The sequence below is a fragment of the Giraffa tippelskirchi genome, chromosome 4, assembly GCF_054371585.1.
Source record: "Giraffa tippelskirchi isolate mGirTip1 chromosome 4, T2T-mGirTip1v1.2.pri, whole genome shotgun sequence".
NCBI lineage: Eukaryota > Metazoa > Chordata > Mammalia > Artiodactyla > Giraffidae > Giraffa > Giraffa tippelskirchi.
Genome location: NC_137278.1, coordinates 113902223 through 113919164, shown reverse-complemented (window position 1 = coordinate 113919164; position 16942 = coordinate 113902223). Strand labels below are relative to the sequence as shown.

The 16942-nt window shown below is 37.7% G+C and overlaps 1 protein-coding gene across 1 annotated transcript in view; it reads left to right on the top strand.

The window, feature by feature from the left end:
* PPFIA2 (PPFI scaffold protein A2) overlaps positions 1–16942 on the top strand; it is a 509952-nt gene that overhangs the window by 18254 nt on the left and 474756 nt on the right. The window contains exons 2-4 of the mRNA XM_081594854.1: positions 6397–7991; positions 9709–9971; positions 12117–12367. Coding sequence (XP_081450980.1) covers positions 12119–12367 — 249 coding nt within the window. The 5' untranslated portion in view covers positions 6397–7991; positions 9709–9971; positions 12117–12118. The remainder of the gene's footprint in view (positions 1–6396; positions 7992–9708; positions 9972–12116; positions 12368–16942) is intronic.

The window sequence follows — 16942 nt, the reverse complement described above, 5'->3', positions numbered from 1 at the left end:
CGTCTTCCCTTATCATACTTTGACTTCAAAAAATAACAGTTTTTGCTCTTCTATAACACTAAGATTCCTTAGTTATAAATTGAAATCCCTGCGACTATTTGTCAAATTGCTATGTATTGTAATAATCTCATATAAATGCATAGATAAAGGCTGATTAATGTAGCCTCACAAAAAATTTATCTTGTGAGAATTGATACTCATACATTTGTGTGGAAGCACAAGAGTCAGCAACTATGTGTTTAAATACTTCTCATATTCTTCAGTTTGCTCTTTTAGACAGGTAGAAAGAAAAATGTGTAGGATAAACACAAGATATATGAAGCCTCTATAACAAACGATGTTAACTGTGAGAGAATTGGGTACTGACTGTTATGACCATTGATTCCAATTAATTGCATTTTTTTTAATGTACACATAACAGAAAGTTTAAACATAACATATTGTTTACATACTTTTTATTTATTGTCACTTTCACAAACAGTATGTGAGAGAAACTAGCTAAGTTTTTATCAAAAGCCTCTATTCTTTTTCCAGCCTTAAGGATAGACTATCTTCCCAGGCTCTCTTGTAATTGAATGCTGCCATGTGAGTTATTTTTACCAGTGGCACATGAAAAAAGTATGTGTCACTTCTGGACCAAGGGTTTTAGAAATGGTGTGCTTATTTCTCCCGTCTTTTGAACCATGTAGGTTCAAAACCCAAAGAAATGGTCGAGATCAGACAAGGACCCTAAATTATTGTATGGACGAGAGTAGCCCACTGACCAATTCTTACCTTGGAATATTGAAAAAGTAAAAAATAAAGTTCACTTTAGTTTGTGGCCCATTAGTTATTTGGGATTGTTTTATTGCTTGCTCTAAATAATACAGCATAATAATATTATGTAGTCTTACTGTTTAATGGAAATAAAATAAATTCATGTTCCCACAAAACTATAGGTAGGTAAAGTGTATGGTGGGAATTATTTTTATTATCAATCTAAACCATGTTAAGTTTTAAATTCAACAGTAAGCATAAAGTCAGTAAGCATAATAAGGAAATGCAATTTAATTGTTTCAATAATGTTAGCATTAATATATAACAATATGAATAATATTCATAATAGTTAATAAAGTGTGAATATAGGCAAACTATTTTCATAAATGGTGAACTCTATAGCTGAAATGATGTGACACTGAAATTAAAATGTCTATTACAACTGTAAATATTTGCTTTATTTTGCATCGAAATTATATACGCATTTAAAAGACAACTTACTGCAACTTACTTAATCTTTGCTACTGTCATGGCCATACTTAATTACTCATTTTCTTTGGTGCCTGATCTTAGTACACTTTATCTTGACATACAAAACCATTATTGGTCTAAATAGAACAAGTGCTCATTGTTATTATTATGCTATTATGTTATTAATATACCATGTGATATTCAGAATATCCAAAGAGATGGAAGGGCTGGCCACCACAGTAAACATGAGAGTAGCTGTATGACATGCTCCCCTTGAAAGAACACATAGACAAAAAAATGGTATTTGAAATAAAATATGCAGAATAAGAATTAATAAGTGTGGTTAGTGACACTGTATGCCTCTACGAATTATTTTTTTTATCGAAGGTAGGCACTAAAATTAATGAAAGAGGTGGGTTTCACTACTTCTGTCTAAATGTAATTAACTTCTCAGAAGGTAAGTATATTTTATCTTAATCATTGTTCCTTCGCTTTCAAAAACCAGTAGAAGTAGATGATAACCTCAGCATAATAATTAGTTTTATATTTGTTTGGGAGACTTTTTGCCTTAAATATAAAATATCAGTTGTTTTCTTGTTCTGTAATCATACTGTTCCCAAATTTCTTCAGATTTATTTAGTGTTCTCAAAGTGGGATTCCTGACCGAGCAGTATTCTATTACCTGGGAACTTATTAGAAATGCAAATTCTCTGGCATACCACAGATTTGTGGTGGTTGTTCAGTCGCTCAAGTGTGTCAGACTCTGCGATCCCATGGACTACAGCACACCAGGATTCTGTCTTTTATCATCTCCTAGAGTTTGCTCAAACTCATGTCCATGGAGTCAACGATACTATCCAACTCTCGCATCCTCTGTTGCCCCCTTCTCCGCTCTCAATCTTTCCCAGCATCAGGGTCTTTTCCAGTGAGTTGGCTTTTCGTATCAGGTGGCTTAAGTTTTGGAGCTTCAGCTTTAGTATCAGTGCTTCCAGTGAATATTCAGGGTTGATCTCCTTTAGGACTGACTGGTTTGATATGCCTGCTGTCCAAGGGACTTCAATACCACAGTTCAAAAGCATTAATTCTTCGGTGCTCAGCCTTCTTTATGGTCCAACTCTCATATCTATACATGACTACTGGAAAAAACATGGCTTTGACTATAGGAACCTTTGCTGGCAAAGTGATGTCTCTGCTTTAAAATATGCTGTGCTAGGTTTGTCAGAGCTTTTCTTTTAAGGATTAAGTGGCTTTTAATTTCATGAGTGAAGTCACCTTCTTCAGTGATTTTGGATCCCAAGAAAATAAAGTCTCACACAGTTTGCATTGTTTCCCCATCTATTTGCCATGAAGTGATGGGACCGGATGCCATGATCTTCATTTCTGAGTGTTGAGTTTTAAGCCAGCTTTTTCACTTTCCTGTTTCATCTTCATCAAAATGCTTTTTAGTTCCTCTTCACTATCTGCCATTAGGCTGGTGTGACCTGCATTTCTGAGGTTTTTGATATTTCTTCGATCAATCTTGATTCCAGCTTGTGATTCATCTAGTCTGGTATTTCCCATGATGTAACCCGCATATAAGTTAAGTAAGTAAGGGTGACAATATACAGCCTTCACATATTCCTTTCCCAATTTGGAACAAGTCAGTTGTTCCATGTCCAGTTCTAACTGTTGCTTCTTGACCTGCATACAGATTTCTCAGGAGGCAGGTAAGGTGGTCTGGTATTCCCATCTCTTGAAGAATTTTCCACAGTTTGTTGTGATCCACACAGTCAAAGGCTTTAGTGTAGTCAATGAGGCAGAAGTAGATGTTTTTCTGTAACTCTTTTGCTTTTTCTATGATCCAACAGATGTTGGCACTTTGATTTCTCATTCCTTTGCCTTTTCTAAATCTAGCATGTACATCTGGAAGTTCTTGGTTCATATACTGCTGAAGCCTAGCTTAAAAGATTTTGAGCATTAGCTTCCTAGCATGTGAAATGAACTCAATTACACAGTAGTTGAAATGTTCTTTGGCATTGCCCTTCTTTGGGACTAGGTTGAAAACTGACCTTTTCCAGTCCTGTGGCTATTGCTGAATTTTCCAAATTTGCTGGCATAATGAATGCAGCACTTTAACAGCATCATCTTTTAAGATCTGAAATAACTCAGCTGGAATTCCATCACCTCCACTAGCTTTGTTTGTAATAATGCTTCCTAAGGCCCACTTGACTTCACACTCCAGGATGTCTGGCTCTAGGTGAACACACCATCGCGGTTATCTGGGTCATTAAGACCTTTTTTGTATAGTTCTGTGTATTCTTTCTACTTTTTCTTAAACTCTTCTGCTTCTGTTAAGTCCTTACTGTTTCTGTCTTTTATTATGCCCATCTTTGCATGAAATATTTCCTTGGTATATCTAATTTTCTTGATGAGATCTCTAGTCTTTCCCATTCTATTGTTTTCTTCTATTTCTTTGCATTGTTCACTTAAGAAGGCTTTCTTATCTTGCCTTGCAATTTTCTGGAACTCTGCGTTTAGTTGGCTGTATCTTTCCCTGTCTTTCATTTCTTTTCTCAGCTATTTGTAAGGCCTCCTCAGACAACCCACTTTGCCTTCTTACATTTTTTTTCCCTTTGGGGATGGTTTCGGTTACTGCCTCCTATACAATGGTATGAACCTCTGTCCATAGTTCTTCAGGCACTCTGTCTATCAGATCTAATCTCTTGAATCTATTTGTCACTTCCACTGTATAATCATAAGGGATTTGATTTAGGTCATACCTGAATGGCCTAGTGGTTTTCCCTAGTTTCTTTATGTCTGAATCTCACAATAAGGAGCTCATCATGATCTGAGCCACAGTCAGTTCCAGGTCTTGTTTTTGCTGACTCTATGGAGCTTCTCCATCTTTGGCTACAAAGAATATAATCAATCTGATTTTGGAATCAGCCATCTGGTGATGTTCATGTGTAGAGTTCTCTCTTGAGTTGTTGAAAGAGGGTTTTTGCTATGACCAGTGCATTCTCTTGGCAAAACTCTGTTAGCCTTTGCCCTGCTTCATTTTGTACTCCAAGAGAAACTTGCCTATTAATACAAGTATCTCTTCACTTTCTACTTTTGCACTCCAATTCTCTGATGAAAAGGACATCTTTTTTGGTGTTAGTTCTAGAAGTTCTTGTAGATCTTCATAGAGCCAGTCAAATTCAGTTTCATTTGCCTATTTATCCATAGACTTGGATTACTGTGATGCTGAATGGCTTGCCTTGGAAATGAACTATCATTTTGTCGTTTTTGAGACTTCACCCAAGTACTGCATTTCAGACTCTTTTGTTGACTATGAGGGCTACTCCATTTCTTCTAAGGGATTTTTCCCCATAGTAGTAGATACAATGGTCATCTGAATTAAATTTGCCCATTCCTGTCCATTTTGGTTCACTGATTCCTAAAATGTTGACATTCACTCTTGCCATCTCCTGTTTGACCACTTCCAGTGTACCTGGTTCATGAACCTAACAGTCCAGGTTCTTATGCAATATTGTTCTTTACAGCATCAGACTTTACTTACACCACCAGACACATCCACAACTTGGCCTGTTTCCACTTTGGCTTAGCCTCTTCATTCTTTCTGGAACTATTTCTGTGCTCTTCCCCAGTAGCATTTTGGACATATCTGAACCTTTAGGGATGGGGCCCCCAAATCTGTTCTGTTACCATCCCTCTAGAGATTCTCTTGCATGCTAAACTTGAGATCCACTAGATTAGAACTAGTGTAGGAGCTGACTATATCACCTAAATGTTATTTACACTCTCTGCAGTGGTTTTAAGGGTGAGAATGTTAGAACATACAGTTTCTAAGCTGAGAATGACCATAAAGACAATTTATTCTTTGTAAAATATTCTTTATGTTTCCTGCCATCCATTATCAAACTGTTCTCTTTTGTGCTATCAACTCTTAGGTGGCCTTCAACTCTGTTGTATCAACTATATGTGGGCATTATATTTAAAATTAATATTTGTACTTCTTATATGAATAGGAATCAGACAAATCAAGACTTTTCTTGGAAATACTATTAATAACAACTTTGTGGCTATACTTAGCAAATGTTGATTACCAAGGAAATTATAAGGAAGGAAGGAAGAAATTCTTGTACAGAGACATGTCAACTGTCTCTAAAAATAAGAACGTTTCTGAGGTATAAAGAACATTTTATATCTTCCGGGGGAATTCCAGAGAATGAAAATTATGAATACTGATATATGATCAGTATGAAAAATCTGTTATTAAATTAGATCTATCTGAAAATGGGCTGGGGTGTTTTGTGACTTAATGAGTTTTCCTGTGGTTAAGACTATTTAAGTCAACATCAAATGGTAGGTTGATTGGGTGATCTAGATCCTTGCTACCCAAAGTGTGGTTTCATCTGCAAGTTGTTGCAGGTGCAGAATCTCAGGGTCTACCCCAGTCCAAGTGAGTCAGAATCTATAATAGAACAAGATCCATGGGTGATCTATGGGGCTTCTCAGGTGGCTCAGTGGTAAAGAATCCGCATACCAATGCAGAAGACATGGGTTCAATCCCTGGGTTGGAGAAGATCCCCTAGAGGAGGAAATGGCAACCCACTGCATTATACTTGCCTGGGAAATCCCATGGATGGAGAAGCATGGCGTGCTACAGTCTGTGGGGTCCCAAAAGAGCTGGACATGACTTGGTGACCTAAACAACAGCAATAAGTACTCTGTGTTTGAAAAACAGTGCTCCAGTTGACATGTAATGAATCTTTACACACTCTTATACTTAACTCTAATAGGATTATGTTGTGATGCAGAATTTGAGTAACAGTCTAGAAGAGAAGGGGGTAAATATGTGAGCTTGAGCTCACCTTCTACTGTGAGGTCATTAACTTAATTAAATGCTACCCCTCACATAAAATGGTATGTTTCTTGAATACTGTACTTAATGGAAGTGAGCTGTTATTTGAATAGTATTTCTATAGTAGCTTTGGACTATTTGCCTAACACACAAGTGAAACATATCTTTTGGATTTATTGCACTACATCATAAGGTATTTGTACTAACTTCCAAATAATATACAATGTTGAACCCTTCTCCCAATTCCCTCCTGCATGTCCTCTTCCTTATACTAAACTAGGATATCTTAATTTCCCTTATTGAAACCTTTCCTTTTTGTTTAGAGCAGGCACCAGTTCTGTCTTCTGCTTCCTCTCTATCCCTGATGGGTTTGCATGAATGGACAGCAGAGGCAGAAAAGAAGGAGAATATGTTAAGGAGTGTACAGGTATGAGAGAACTGGAAAAGATCCTGGGAGCAGACCGCTCAAAGCTAAAATTTACTCTGCCAGGGAGTACTTAACACACAATTCTCATCTCCAAAGCTATGAATGGAAAAGAGCTGGAGAGGTAATGAGAAGTGACAGATGCCGCCACACCCTGGATTGACTCAGGTCTCCACAACCACGGGTCCCATGCCCTTGGTCTTGAGAGAAGGAAGCCGGTTAAAGAAATGACAAGCACGGAAGGCCAGAGAGCCAGAAGATGCTCAAGCCTGTTCTGTCCCTAGCAGTACGGGCCAACACACGTCTTCCTGTAGAGACCATTGTGCGTGAAGCCAGGGCAAGGAGGAACGGACCCGCCTTTTCACACCTGCCCATCCCCAGCCCTTGCCTTTGCCGGGGGCACTGGGACCAGCGCAAGCCTCAGCAGCTTTGGGGGAGTCGTGTGTATCCGCGAGCGCGTGTACGTGAGGAGGAGAGCAAAGACGTGATTACTTCAGAATTTATTTAAGGGCCGGTGGAAACCACTGCACCAGCTTCCAGGGGAAGCCCTTGTTTCAGAGGAAGAGGAGGTGGCGGCTGCCAAGGAGGAGGAAGGGGGTGGGGGTTGGGGGAGACAGACGGAGAAGGAGGAGCGGCAGCAGCAACAGCACAGGCAAGTAAGAAGATGCTATAGCATCCGCACTGGCGCCCAGCAGGTTGGTTCTCCCGGCCAAGCGATGCCAGCAAAGAGGCTAGGAGGCGAAGCTGGGTGTGGGGTTTCTGACTGCTTGCCCTTCTGGAGAAGCAGCAGCTCTTTTAAGTGAAATAAGACACCCTTAGCTTGGAAATAGGCAGGGGGCCAGGAGGGGATCTGCCCTGCTTATCGCATCCCTGCGGACTCCTTTCCTTTAGCTTTTCAACTCCTGGAGGTAGCCATAAACTCCAGAGGGGCTCCGGGTCGGGGGCTGGTTGGAAAAATTCCCTTCCAGATTCTCCTCACACCTCTTCCCAAAGCTCACGTTTGGGGGTGACATCCTCCAGGTGGCCCGGTCGCGGAGTAGCGCCGCTTGGTTAAGTTTCTACGAGTCAAACCCAGTCCCCACTTGCCGACTCCCCGCCCCGGGTCTCCAGCTGTACGCGAAGAGCTGCGGCTGCTCCAGCAAACGGGTCGCTGCTGCTTTAAGAGCCGCCTCCCCCTCTCCTCCCTTTGACAATGGTCTGAACCGAGCTCTGCTTCCCAAAGCAAAATTTGTAATATGCCATTTTTCCGATGGACGCTTCTCCTTTTGGCTGCTGACGGAGCCGCGGGAAGATGCCGAGCTGCTGCCACGCCAGCCAGCCGGGGCACGTTCCGGGAGAACGCCGGGGCACCCGAGTGTCTAAGCTGCTTTTCTCCTCCCGTTGCTAGGGCAATGGTCCAGGAGTGCCGGCTGTGAGCCTCCCCTCTCGTCAAGCCTGAGACTGCGGTTGTCATTGCTCAATTGAAGAAGCGGGACCCGAAATTACAGACATTAGGTACAGAAACTGTGTTTGAGTTACACGGTTTCCCATCTGCTTTATTTTTTTACCCCTTCCCCCTTCCCAGCCCCGGCCCCACCCCGCCCCCAGGGAAGATGAGATGCAAATTCCCTCCTTGTCAATTACTGTTCCTTACCTTTTGCTTTCCACCCCCACCCTCTCCCTTCTATTTCCTCTGCCTTGGCTGTCTCCTGTTGGGCAGTATGGACAATTTTGGTGTGGAAATTATGAAGTCAACTTCTTCAGGGTGGTGGGGGGTGTGTGGCTGAGAGGGAACTGTCCAGCCAGCCTTATGGGAGTGTGCTGGCTCTTTGGCCAGCTGTAAATGCACTAGGATAAAGAAAGTGCAAAATGCTGGCATTAAAAATATAATAATATTTCCTGAGGACAGGGTACTTCAAAGAGTTAAATAGGAGGAGGAATATTCATGTAGTGTAATCAGACAATGGCTAGGGTTTCTTTCACCGAATTATTCCTTGTGGATTAACTGAGGTGGAGATAGGTAGGTTCTAAAGACTAAATCTTTGCAGAAGAAACTGACTACAGAGAATAATTAGATTTTTGCCTCCAGTAGGATCTAAATCCTAATTATCTGTTTGAATAAAGTGATTCATTGGCAGAAAAAAAAAAAAGGCTTTTGTAGCACTGTCATATCTGGATACATACTGTTTGAATAGCATATATTGCTAAGAAACACTGGATCTTGAAAGCCCTTGGGTAATGACTCCAGTGGGCATTCAAAAGTTTTATTTTGAAATCAGAGATTTAGAAGACAGTCAAGGTTATGTGCTAAGAATAAGGAAATTGGTTTTCCTGGTATAAAATTCTTCAAGCTAAATTTCAGCACTGAGATAATTAAAACAGCTTTTTTTTTTTTAACAAAAAAATAAACAATGTCTCTAACTAGCCCTTGAAACCTTCAGTAATTAAATGACCAGGGCATCAACATCTAGAAGAGTATAACATAATTCATGTATCAGTTGATTTTGGGGAGGGAATGATGGAAAGTCAAATATCAAAGCAAATTGTTAGTAGGCTCTCTCTAGTTTTTTTAGGAATTATGTCATACAGTGAAGTTTTTAATATTGAGAATGAAGTTAAAAGTGGCAATATGAGGATGAAATAGAAGATCAGTTGAATGACTACAGCCTTCTGTACTATGCAAGTTACACTGAATACAGATTTTTAACTGCTTTTAACACCTAAAATGTGCACTTAATAAGTTATAGTATATTTCAAAGAATATACAACTATTTTGTAATTTATATTAGATGTAATATCAGTTTTATTGCAAGAAACTAAGCTAGCTCATTAAAGTTGCCTTATTTTTTGTAGACAAATGTTTTCCTTCTAATTTTGATGAGAAGACTTTAGATTTACTCCTTTGGGTTGACTGTGAGGGTAAAAAAGCATGTACCATGTATTCATCTTATTTCTAAGTAACTTTTGCATAGTCTGATTTTTGTTTTTTCAATTGGATTTGAGAAGTTTAGAGCACCCACTGGAATTAAACCTTTAGGCACAGAAGCAGAGTAAATCATACAGGTAAAATGTTCTTTTTGCAAAGGTGAATGTTGGCCATTTTATAATAGGAATAAATACTTGAATCTGCAATAGTTCTTTATAATTTTACTATGTATTCTCAGTCAGGTATCCTATTGGAGCTATGGGCTTGTTTTTTAAAAATGCCTACATTATTATTCCTACTTTACAGAAAAGAAAACCAAAGTTTGGAGACATGAAGTGAACTGCTCTGGCTCACATGCCTTGGGAATTGAATTGAATCAAGTTCTTTTGAGTGTAAATTTAATGGACTTTCTAAATCCCTTAGCTGCTTCTCATCATAGCATCTTTCAACTAAGTCAGACCAACTTTTATACTGATCAAAGAGCCTAAAGTCTGTGAATGTCTAATACCTCCTGATGACGATGGTTGTCACAACTAGAGTAGCATATTCAGAAGAAAGCTGTAGCTGAGGTAATTGCTGCAGTTAAGTTTTTCCTCATAATGTAAAGTTACTATGAGTGACTTAGAGTAGAGGTAGGCTCAGAGCTTTCTTTCAGGAAGGACACATTTAGAACACAACTTTGAAAATGTCTAACCAATCTTAAACTGAAACCCTGTAAGTGTTTTGGCACTGATTGTCCCTGTGCTACCATTTCCTTGCCCAGTGTTTTGTTTTAACCTTAAATGTCAGAGAGAAACACATTGGCTCTTGATAATGATTTCTCAGAATGACACAGCTGTTCAGTGCTGTGGATTTTATGCATGGCATGTGAACCAAATGCTTTAAATATTCAAATGTATTGGAGCTTTTTGTTTGTTTGTTTTCCAATTTCTTTTTAACTAATGTAAAGAAATTTATAACAGAAAAGAGTGTCATTTTCCCCACCTTTGTAATAGTTTGAATGCAATTCAGGTTGAGAAAAATAAAAAATAATTTATTTGCAACCATTAAGTGGTTAACAATATTAGCAAATGCATGAGTGTGATTGAGTATGTACATGTGTGTTTTTAAATATTCATACATCCTATTTGAATCACTTATTTTAGTTTAGGGTGAAAAAGAAATTGAACAAGTCAAGTTCTTGCCTCCAGGGACCCCAGTGTTTTGAATGATGAGCAGTAATTCAAAGCATTACTTTGAATTGTTCTAAAATTTACCCCTGCTGTAATTCCTCTGTATAGGCTGTCAGTCACAGAATACTTCATCTTTTTAAAAGTTTCTCCTAGTTTTCAGTGGGCCTTGACCAAATAATTCACAGATTATTGAACTTCTCTATTCAATAACTCAATTTATATGAAGAACTACATAAAAAGTAACTAACTATTGAACTGTTAAATCTTGACATTTTATTCAAAAATATCACCAGAAACATTTTCCCCAAGGACAGGATTATGTAGGCAGAAAAATAAATTGACCTTGTATTATAAAACCAAAGAATGCTCCAGGATCAACAGCCAAACCAGCCTTTCTCCACATCAGACTTTTGCAAAACCAAGCCCTCTAATTAATAGCTTCTGGCTTCAGTACAACTGAAACTGAGATGGATTTGATGTTTTCTTAAACATAAGAAAGAAAAGAAAAGAGTAAATGAGATAATTTCTGATTTTTAAAATGCTACACAACAAGTCAATGTTACATCTTAATGTGTTTTTCCTATTTTAAATAAATTAATTTTAAAATATTCTGAAGAGTTCATTTATTTTATGGCTAGCTGCTTCTGATTAGCAGTTAGGATGTAAACTTTCTACATTAGCTAATGTAATTTATGGCATCTGTTTTGTGGAATATTTGAAAGAGTGTTAGTTTGTATTGTTTGGATGGAAAACAGACAAAGTAATTTGCAGGAAACAAAAGAATAAGTATAATTAGTAGTATAATAACCTAAACAAATTTATGCATTTCAGTCTATATCCTAAAGCATGTGTCTAATTCAGTCAGCATCACTTATCTACTCTGTGTAGAATACTGTAGGAATTCAGGAAGAGAGCTTGTAATAATAAAATCAGAGTTGTAAAGTCAAGAAGCTTTAAAATAGTTGTATGAAAAAATTTGATAAAATTAAAAAGCAAAAGCTGATTTTTACATAAATGAATACTCAATTATTTTCAGATCTTCTAAATGAAAGAATGAACATTAATTCATTCATTTAAGTAACACAAACATCATTTGCTTCCTACCTGTTAAATGTCAGCCACTGTGCTTGCTTTTAACAATGTAATAACAAATAAGGGTAAGATGGAGGTATTAGCTATAAGTGATTTGTAAATTTGAATGGGAAGAAAGGTGACCAATTAATAAGTGTTGCAACATCTTATAAATTGAATGATGTGGGGTAAATCATACAAAAAAAAAAAACTTTGAGAAGTAAATGAAATCAAGCTGTGTTTTTGTAGGTAGGAGATATGTAGATTGTCATGCAAAGAGAAAGCATGTTAGTTTGAGGAAGTCAGTGAATTATATTTCACTGAGGTCAGACTTTTAGTATGGTAGGATTTGGGGCAGTGGGAAGAGGAGAAAGGCTGATGAGCTGCAAAGAGTTGGGTGAGCTGAGGGTCAAGTGGGTTTATTGGAAATCTTTTTTTACTAAGACTTCTCTTCCCTTTAATTTCTTTAAGCAATGATGTGTGAAGTGATGCCCACGATTAATGAGGACACCCCAATGAGCCAAAGGGGTTCACAAAGCAGTGGCTCGGACTCAGACTCCCATTTTGAGCAGCTGATGGTGAATATGCTGGATGAAAGGGATCGTCTTCTAGACACCCTTCGGGAAACCCAAGAAAGCCTCTCACTTGCCCAGCAAAGACTGCAGGATGTCATCTATGACAGAGATTCGCTCCAGAGACAGCTCAATTCAGCCCTGCCACAGGTATGTCTCCTGGGAGCTTCTGTCCTTCCTACTGCAGCTGAAAAAGTGATAAGATATAATGAGCTTTGCTTTATTTCCATTCTGATAATTATTTTTGCCCTTAGTAGATGTGATATGCAAATTTTGGTGAGAAAAATTTAATAATAGATAATTAGTTCACATGCAACTTTGCCTCAAACAAAATAGTAGCACTTGGGTGGTGGGAGATTTGAAGCATGAGTCCCTATCTGGTGTTTCTCTTGAAAATTTTATCTGTTTTTTGGTGGAGGAAGAAGATCACCTGTTGATCAGCTTTTAATTACCAGAGTGTGAGAACAGATAGTTTTCTCTTTCTTGCTTTTTAAATACTATTATGATATTCGGGCTTCCCTGGTAGCTCAGCTGGTAAAAAAAATCCACCTGCAATGCAGGAGACCCTGGTTCGATTCCTGGGTTGGGAAGATCCCCAGAGAAGGGATAGGCTATCCACTCCAGTATTCTTGGGCTTCCCTGGTGGCTCTGATGGTGGCAGACCTGGGTTTATCCCTGGTTGGGAAGATTCCCCTGGAGGAGGGCATGGCAACCCACTCTAGTATTCTTGCCTGGAGAATCCCCATGGACAGAGGAGCCTGGGGGCTACAGTCCATGAGGTCGCAAAGAGTTGGACACAACTGAGCGACTTAGCACACATGACATTTGGAAAGATATATTTTACATTTTCAGTTTTGTGGTCTGTCTTTGGAAATGATAGTGCTTGGAAGTCTGTTGTCCAGTAGTTTTTATTTGTCTTTCTTTAGAAAAGGTTAATACTGCTTAAAAGTACTGAATTTATTGATGTATCACCCTCCCTTCAAAAAAAGCATTTCAACCAGTTTCTTTAAAAAAGTATTTTGGAGACAGGAGAATAGGCAAAAGTTCAGCTTTATTCTCACAAACTTAAAATTGTTAGATTTTAACAATTTTATTTATAAGTAAATATTTATAAAATAATTATTTTATGTGCTATGTAATAACATGTAATATGCATTATGTATATGTATTATAATAATATTACATGTAGTAATATTATAAGAATAACTTATTTTTAATATACTATTGTAATTACTTATTTTATAGAAAAATATTATAAGGATTTTAAGCTAATATATATACAAATTTAATAATGAGTCAGTTCTCTTATTTAAGAATAGCATATTTTAGATATGAGAAGCATCATAGAATATGAATTAAGTTTTTAATAATCACCCCTCAATAAATGATATTTTTCTTTTAAAAACAAGGTTCATTGGCCCTTTACTTAAAAGACAGTACAGCAAATGCTGAAGAGTTGATCTTTCTCCATAAATTTATGTCTTGTAGGTAATATCTTTTCATAAATACTGAAAATTACATAATCAATGTTGATAAGATTCTAAACCAGCCATATTATAAACGTGCAGTATGATGTTGAGATATTTATGACTTTCAGAATAAAAAGGATCACCTAGATTGCTCTGTCACATTCCCATTAGGTAATTCCATAATTCCTGTCCCAGTTCTTTTCATTTTCAGTCTGTTTTTTGTTGATATGCAATAATATTTCCAATAACTCTAACCTGTTGACATATACTAACTTGTTTACACAGAATGTATTATATTGGTTCATTTCAAAGGACAACTGTTATGACATACTTTCACCAAGAATTATATTTTTCAAATTAGACATTTCAGTGTTTACAACTGTTCTTCATACAGTCATTTCTAGAATGATTATCATCATGCTTACTCACCTCTAAAATTATCTGAGTTGGTTAATGCTGTTGTTAAAATATGGTCTTATAACCAATCATACTATTCACTACCTTCTGTGATGAGCATAGAATAGGCAATCATTTCTCTTCCTGGATAGAGTGTTTCATTAAGAATCCTAGAACTGTATTATATTATTATTTGGGGAGCAAGTTCAACATACTTTTATTATGTATTAGAATGGCAAAAAAACTGAAGTTTATAACTGAGTTGCAAAAATGCCATGTGTTTTTCCCACACTCTTCTTAGAAGCTGACTCTGGTCCTAAGTGTAGGACTATACAGGTACCCCTCCTAAGGTTATCTTTTTATATTTTATTTAAGCTTGATGCTATCAATTTGTGATCCTAACACTATCAGGATGATTCTAAGAATAATTTGGGTCTTACATTGTTTTTCTCTATCATGGTGACATGATAGAGACATGGGTGAATCTTTTATAAAGATGTTGTAAAAATAAAATATTAATGCTAGAACAAGATATTCAGGAGGGAAAGGAGAAAACTGAAAATTTTTCATATATAACTATATTGTGTAGATAAATGTCTTTTGAATGGTATAGGAATGAAAATACTTTAATTATAGCATTCAGTTATGTTGAAAATCTGTATTATATCATCAAAATTTGAAAGTGAAAGTCACTCAGTTGTGTCTGACTTTTTGCTACCCCATGGACTATATACAGTCCATGGAATTCTTCAGGCCAGAATACTGGAGTGGGTAGCCATTCCCTTCTCCAGGTTATCTTCCCAATCCAGGAATCGAACCCAGGTCTCCCACATTGCAGGTAGATTCTTTACTGTCTGAGCACACCTAAATTTAAAATTTTTGACTTTTAATTATACTGGTACACAATCTCTTATCCAAACCACTTGTGTTTTAAAGTTCAGAATTTTCCTAATTTATGTTATGTAGGTATTGTACAACTTAAACTATGATCTCCACTAGCCAGATTCTACGAAACACTATATAATTATACACTTTGTATTTCTGAAGAAATATGAGAAATTCCTACTGTGTGAAAAATACTAAGACTGTAAACAGCCTCATGCTTACAAATAAATGTCAGTTTTCAGAGTGTTTGAGTTTTGGAATTACAGATTAGGGATTAGGAGCCTGTACATTTACATGGGCATAGTTCTAGTCTCTTTTATAAACACTTCGACACAGTTTTCAATAGTTATTTGTATTTTACTTTTAGAAATACTTAATACTCTTAGCAATCCACAGGTCAGTAAAGATAGTGATGGTACTGTCATTTGTTAAAACAAATATTTAATAACCTAATCTGCAACTTCAGGGATTTAAGTTTTCTGCAAGTAACAGAGGAATATAAAATTCTTCAGCTGACATCCTTGAACCTTTTAAAATATTTTGTAAGCAATGTACCTGAACTGTTTGGTGGCACTACATTTGACATTCACTTGGGAGAAGAAAATGACTCCCACAATGTGCGTTTTTCAGTTCAGTTCAGTCACTCAGTCGTGTCTGACTCTTTGCGACCACATGGACTGCAGCACACCAGGCCTCCCTGACAATCACCAGCTCCCAGAGTTCACTCAAACTCATGTCCATTGAGTCGGTAATGCCATCCAACTATCTCATCCTCTGTCGTCCCCTTCTCCTCCTGCCCCCAATCCTTCCCAGCACTAGGGTCTTTACCAATGAGTCAGTTCTTCCCATTAGGTGGCCAAAGTATTAGAGCTTCAGCTTCAGCTTCAAAATCAGTCCATCCAATGAATATTCAGGACTGATTTCCTTTAGGATGGACTGGTTTGATCTCCTTGCAGTCCAAGAGAATCTCAAGAGTCTTCTCCAACACCACAGTTCAAAAGCATCAATTCTTTGGCGCTCAGCTTTCTTTATAGTCCAACTCACATCTATACATAACTACTGGTAAAACCATAGCTTTGACTAGATGGACCTTTGTCGGCAAAGTAATGTCTCTGCTTTTAAATATGCTCTCTACGTTGGTCATAACTTTTCTTCGTGTCTTTGAATTTCATGGCTGCAGTCACCATCTGCAGTGATTTTGGAGCCCCAAAAAATAAAGTCTCTCACTGTTTCCATTGTTTCCTCATCTATTTGCCATGAAGTGATGAGACCAGATGCCATGATCTTAGTTTTCTGAACATTGAGCTTTAAGCCAACTTTTTCACTCCTCTTTCACTTTCATCAAGAGGCTCTTTAGTTCCTCTTTGCTTTCTACCATAAAGATGGTGTCATCTGCATATCTGAGGTTATTGATATTTCTCCCAGCAATCTTGATTCCAGCTTGTGATTCATCCAGTCAAGCGTTTCTCATGATGTACTCTGCATATAAGTTAAATAATTAGGGTGACAATAAACAGCCTTGACATATTCCTTTCCCGATTTGGAAACAGTCTGTTGTTCCATGTCCAGTTCTAACTGTTGCTTCCTGACCTGCATACAGATATCTCAAGAGGCAGGTCAGGCGGCCTGGTATTCCAATTTCTTTCAGAATTTGCCACTGTTTATTGTGATCCACACAGTCAAAGGCTTTGGCATAGTCAATAAAGCAGTAGATTTTTTTCTGGAACTCTCTCTCTTTCAATTTGATCTGGCTTTTCTAAATCCAACTTGAACATCTGGAAGTTCACGGTTCATGTACTGTTGAAGCCTGGCTTGGAGAATTTTGAGCATTACTTTGCTAGTGTGTGAGATGAGTGCAATTGTGCGGTAGTTTGAGCATTCTTTCGCATCGCCTTTCTTTGAGATTGGAATAAAAACTGACCTTTTCCAGTCCTGTGGCCATTGCTGACTTTTCCAGTTTGCTGGTATATTGAGT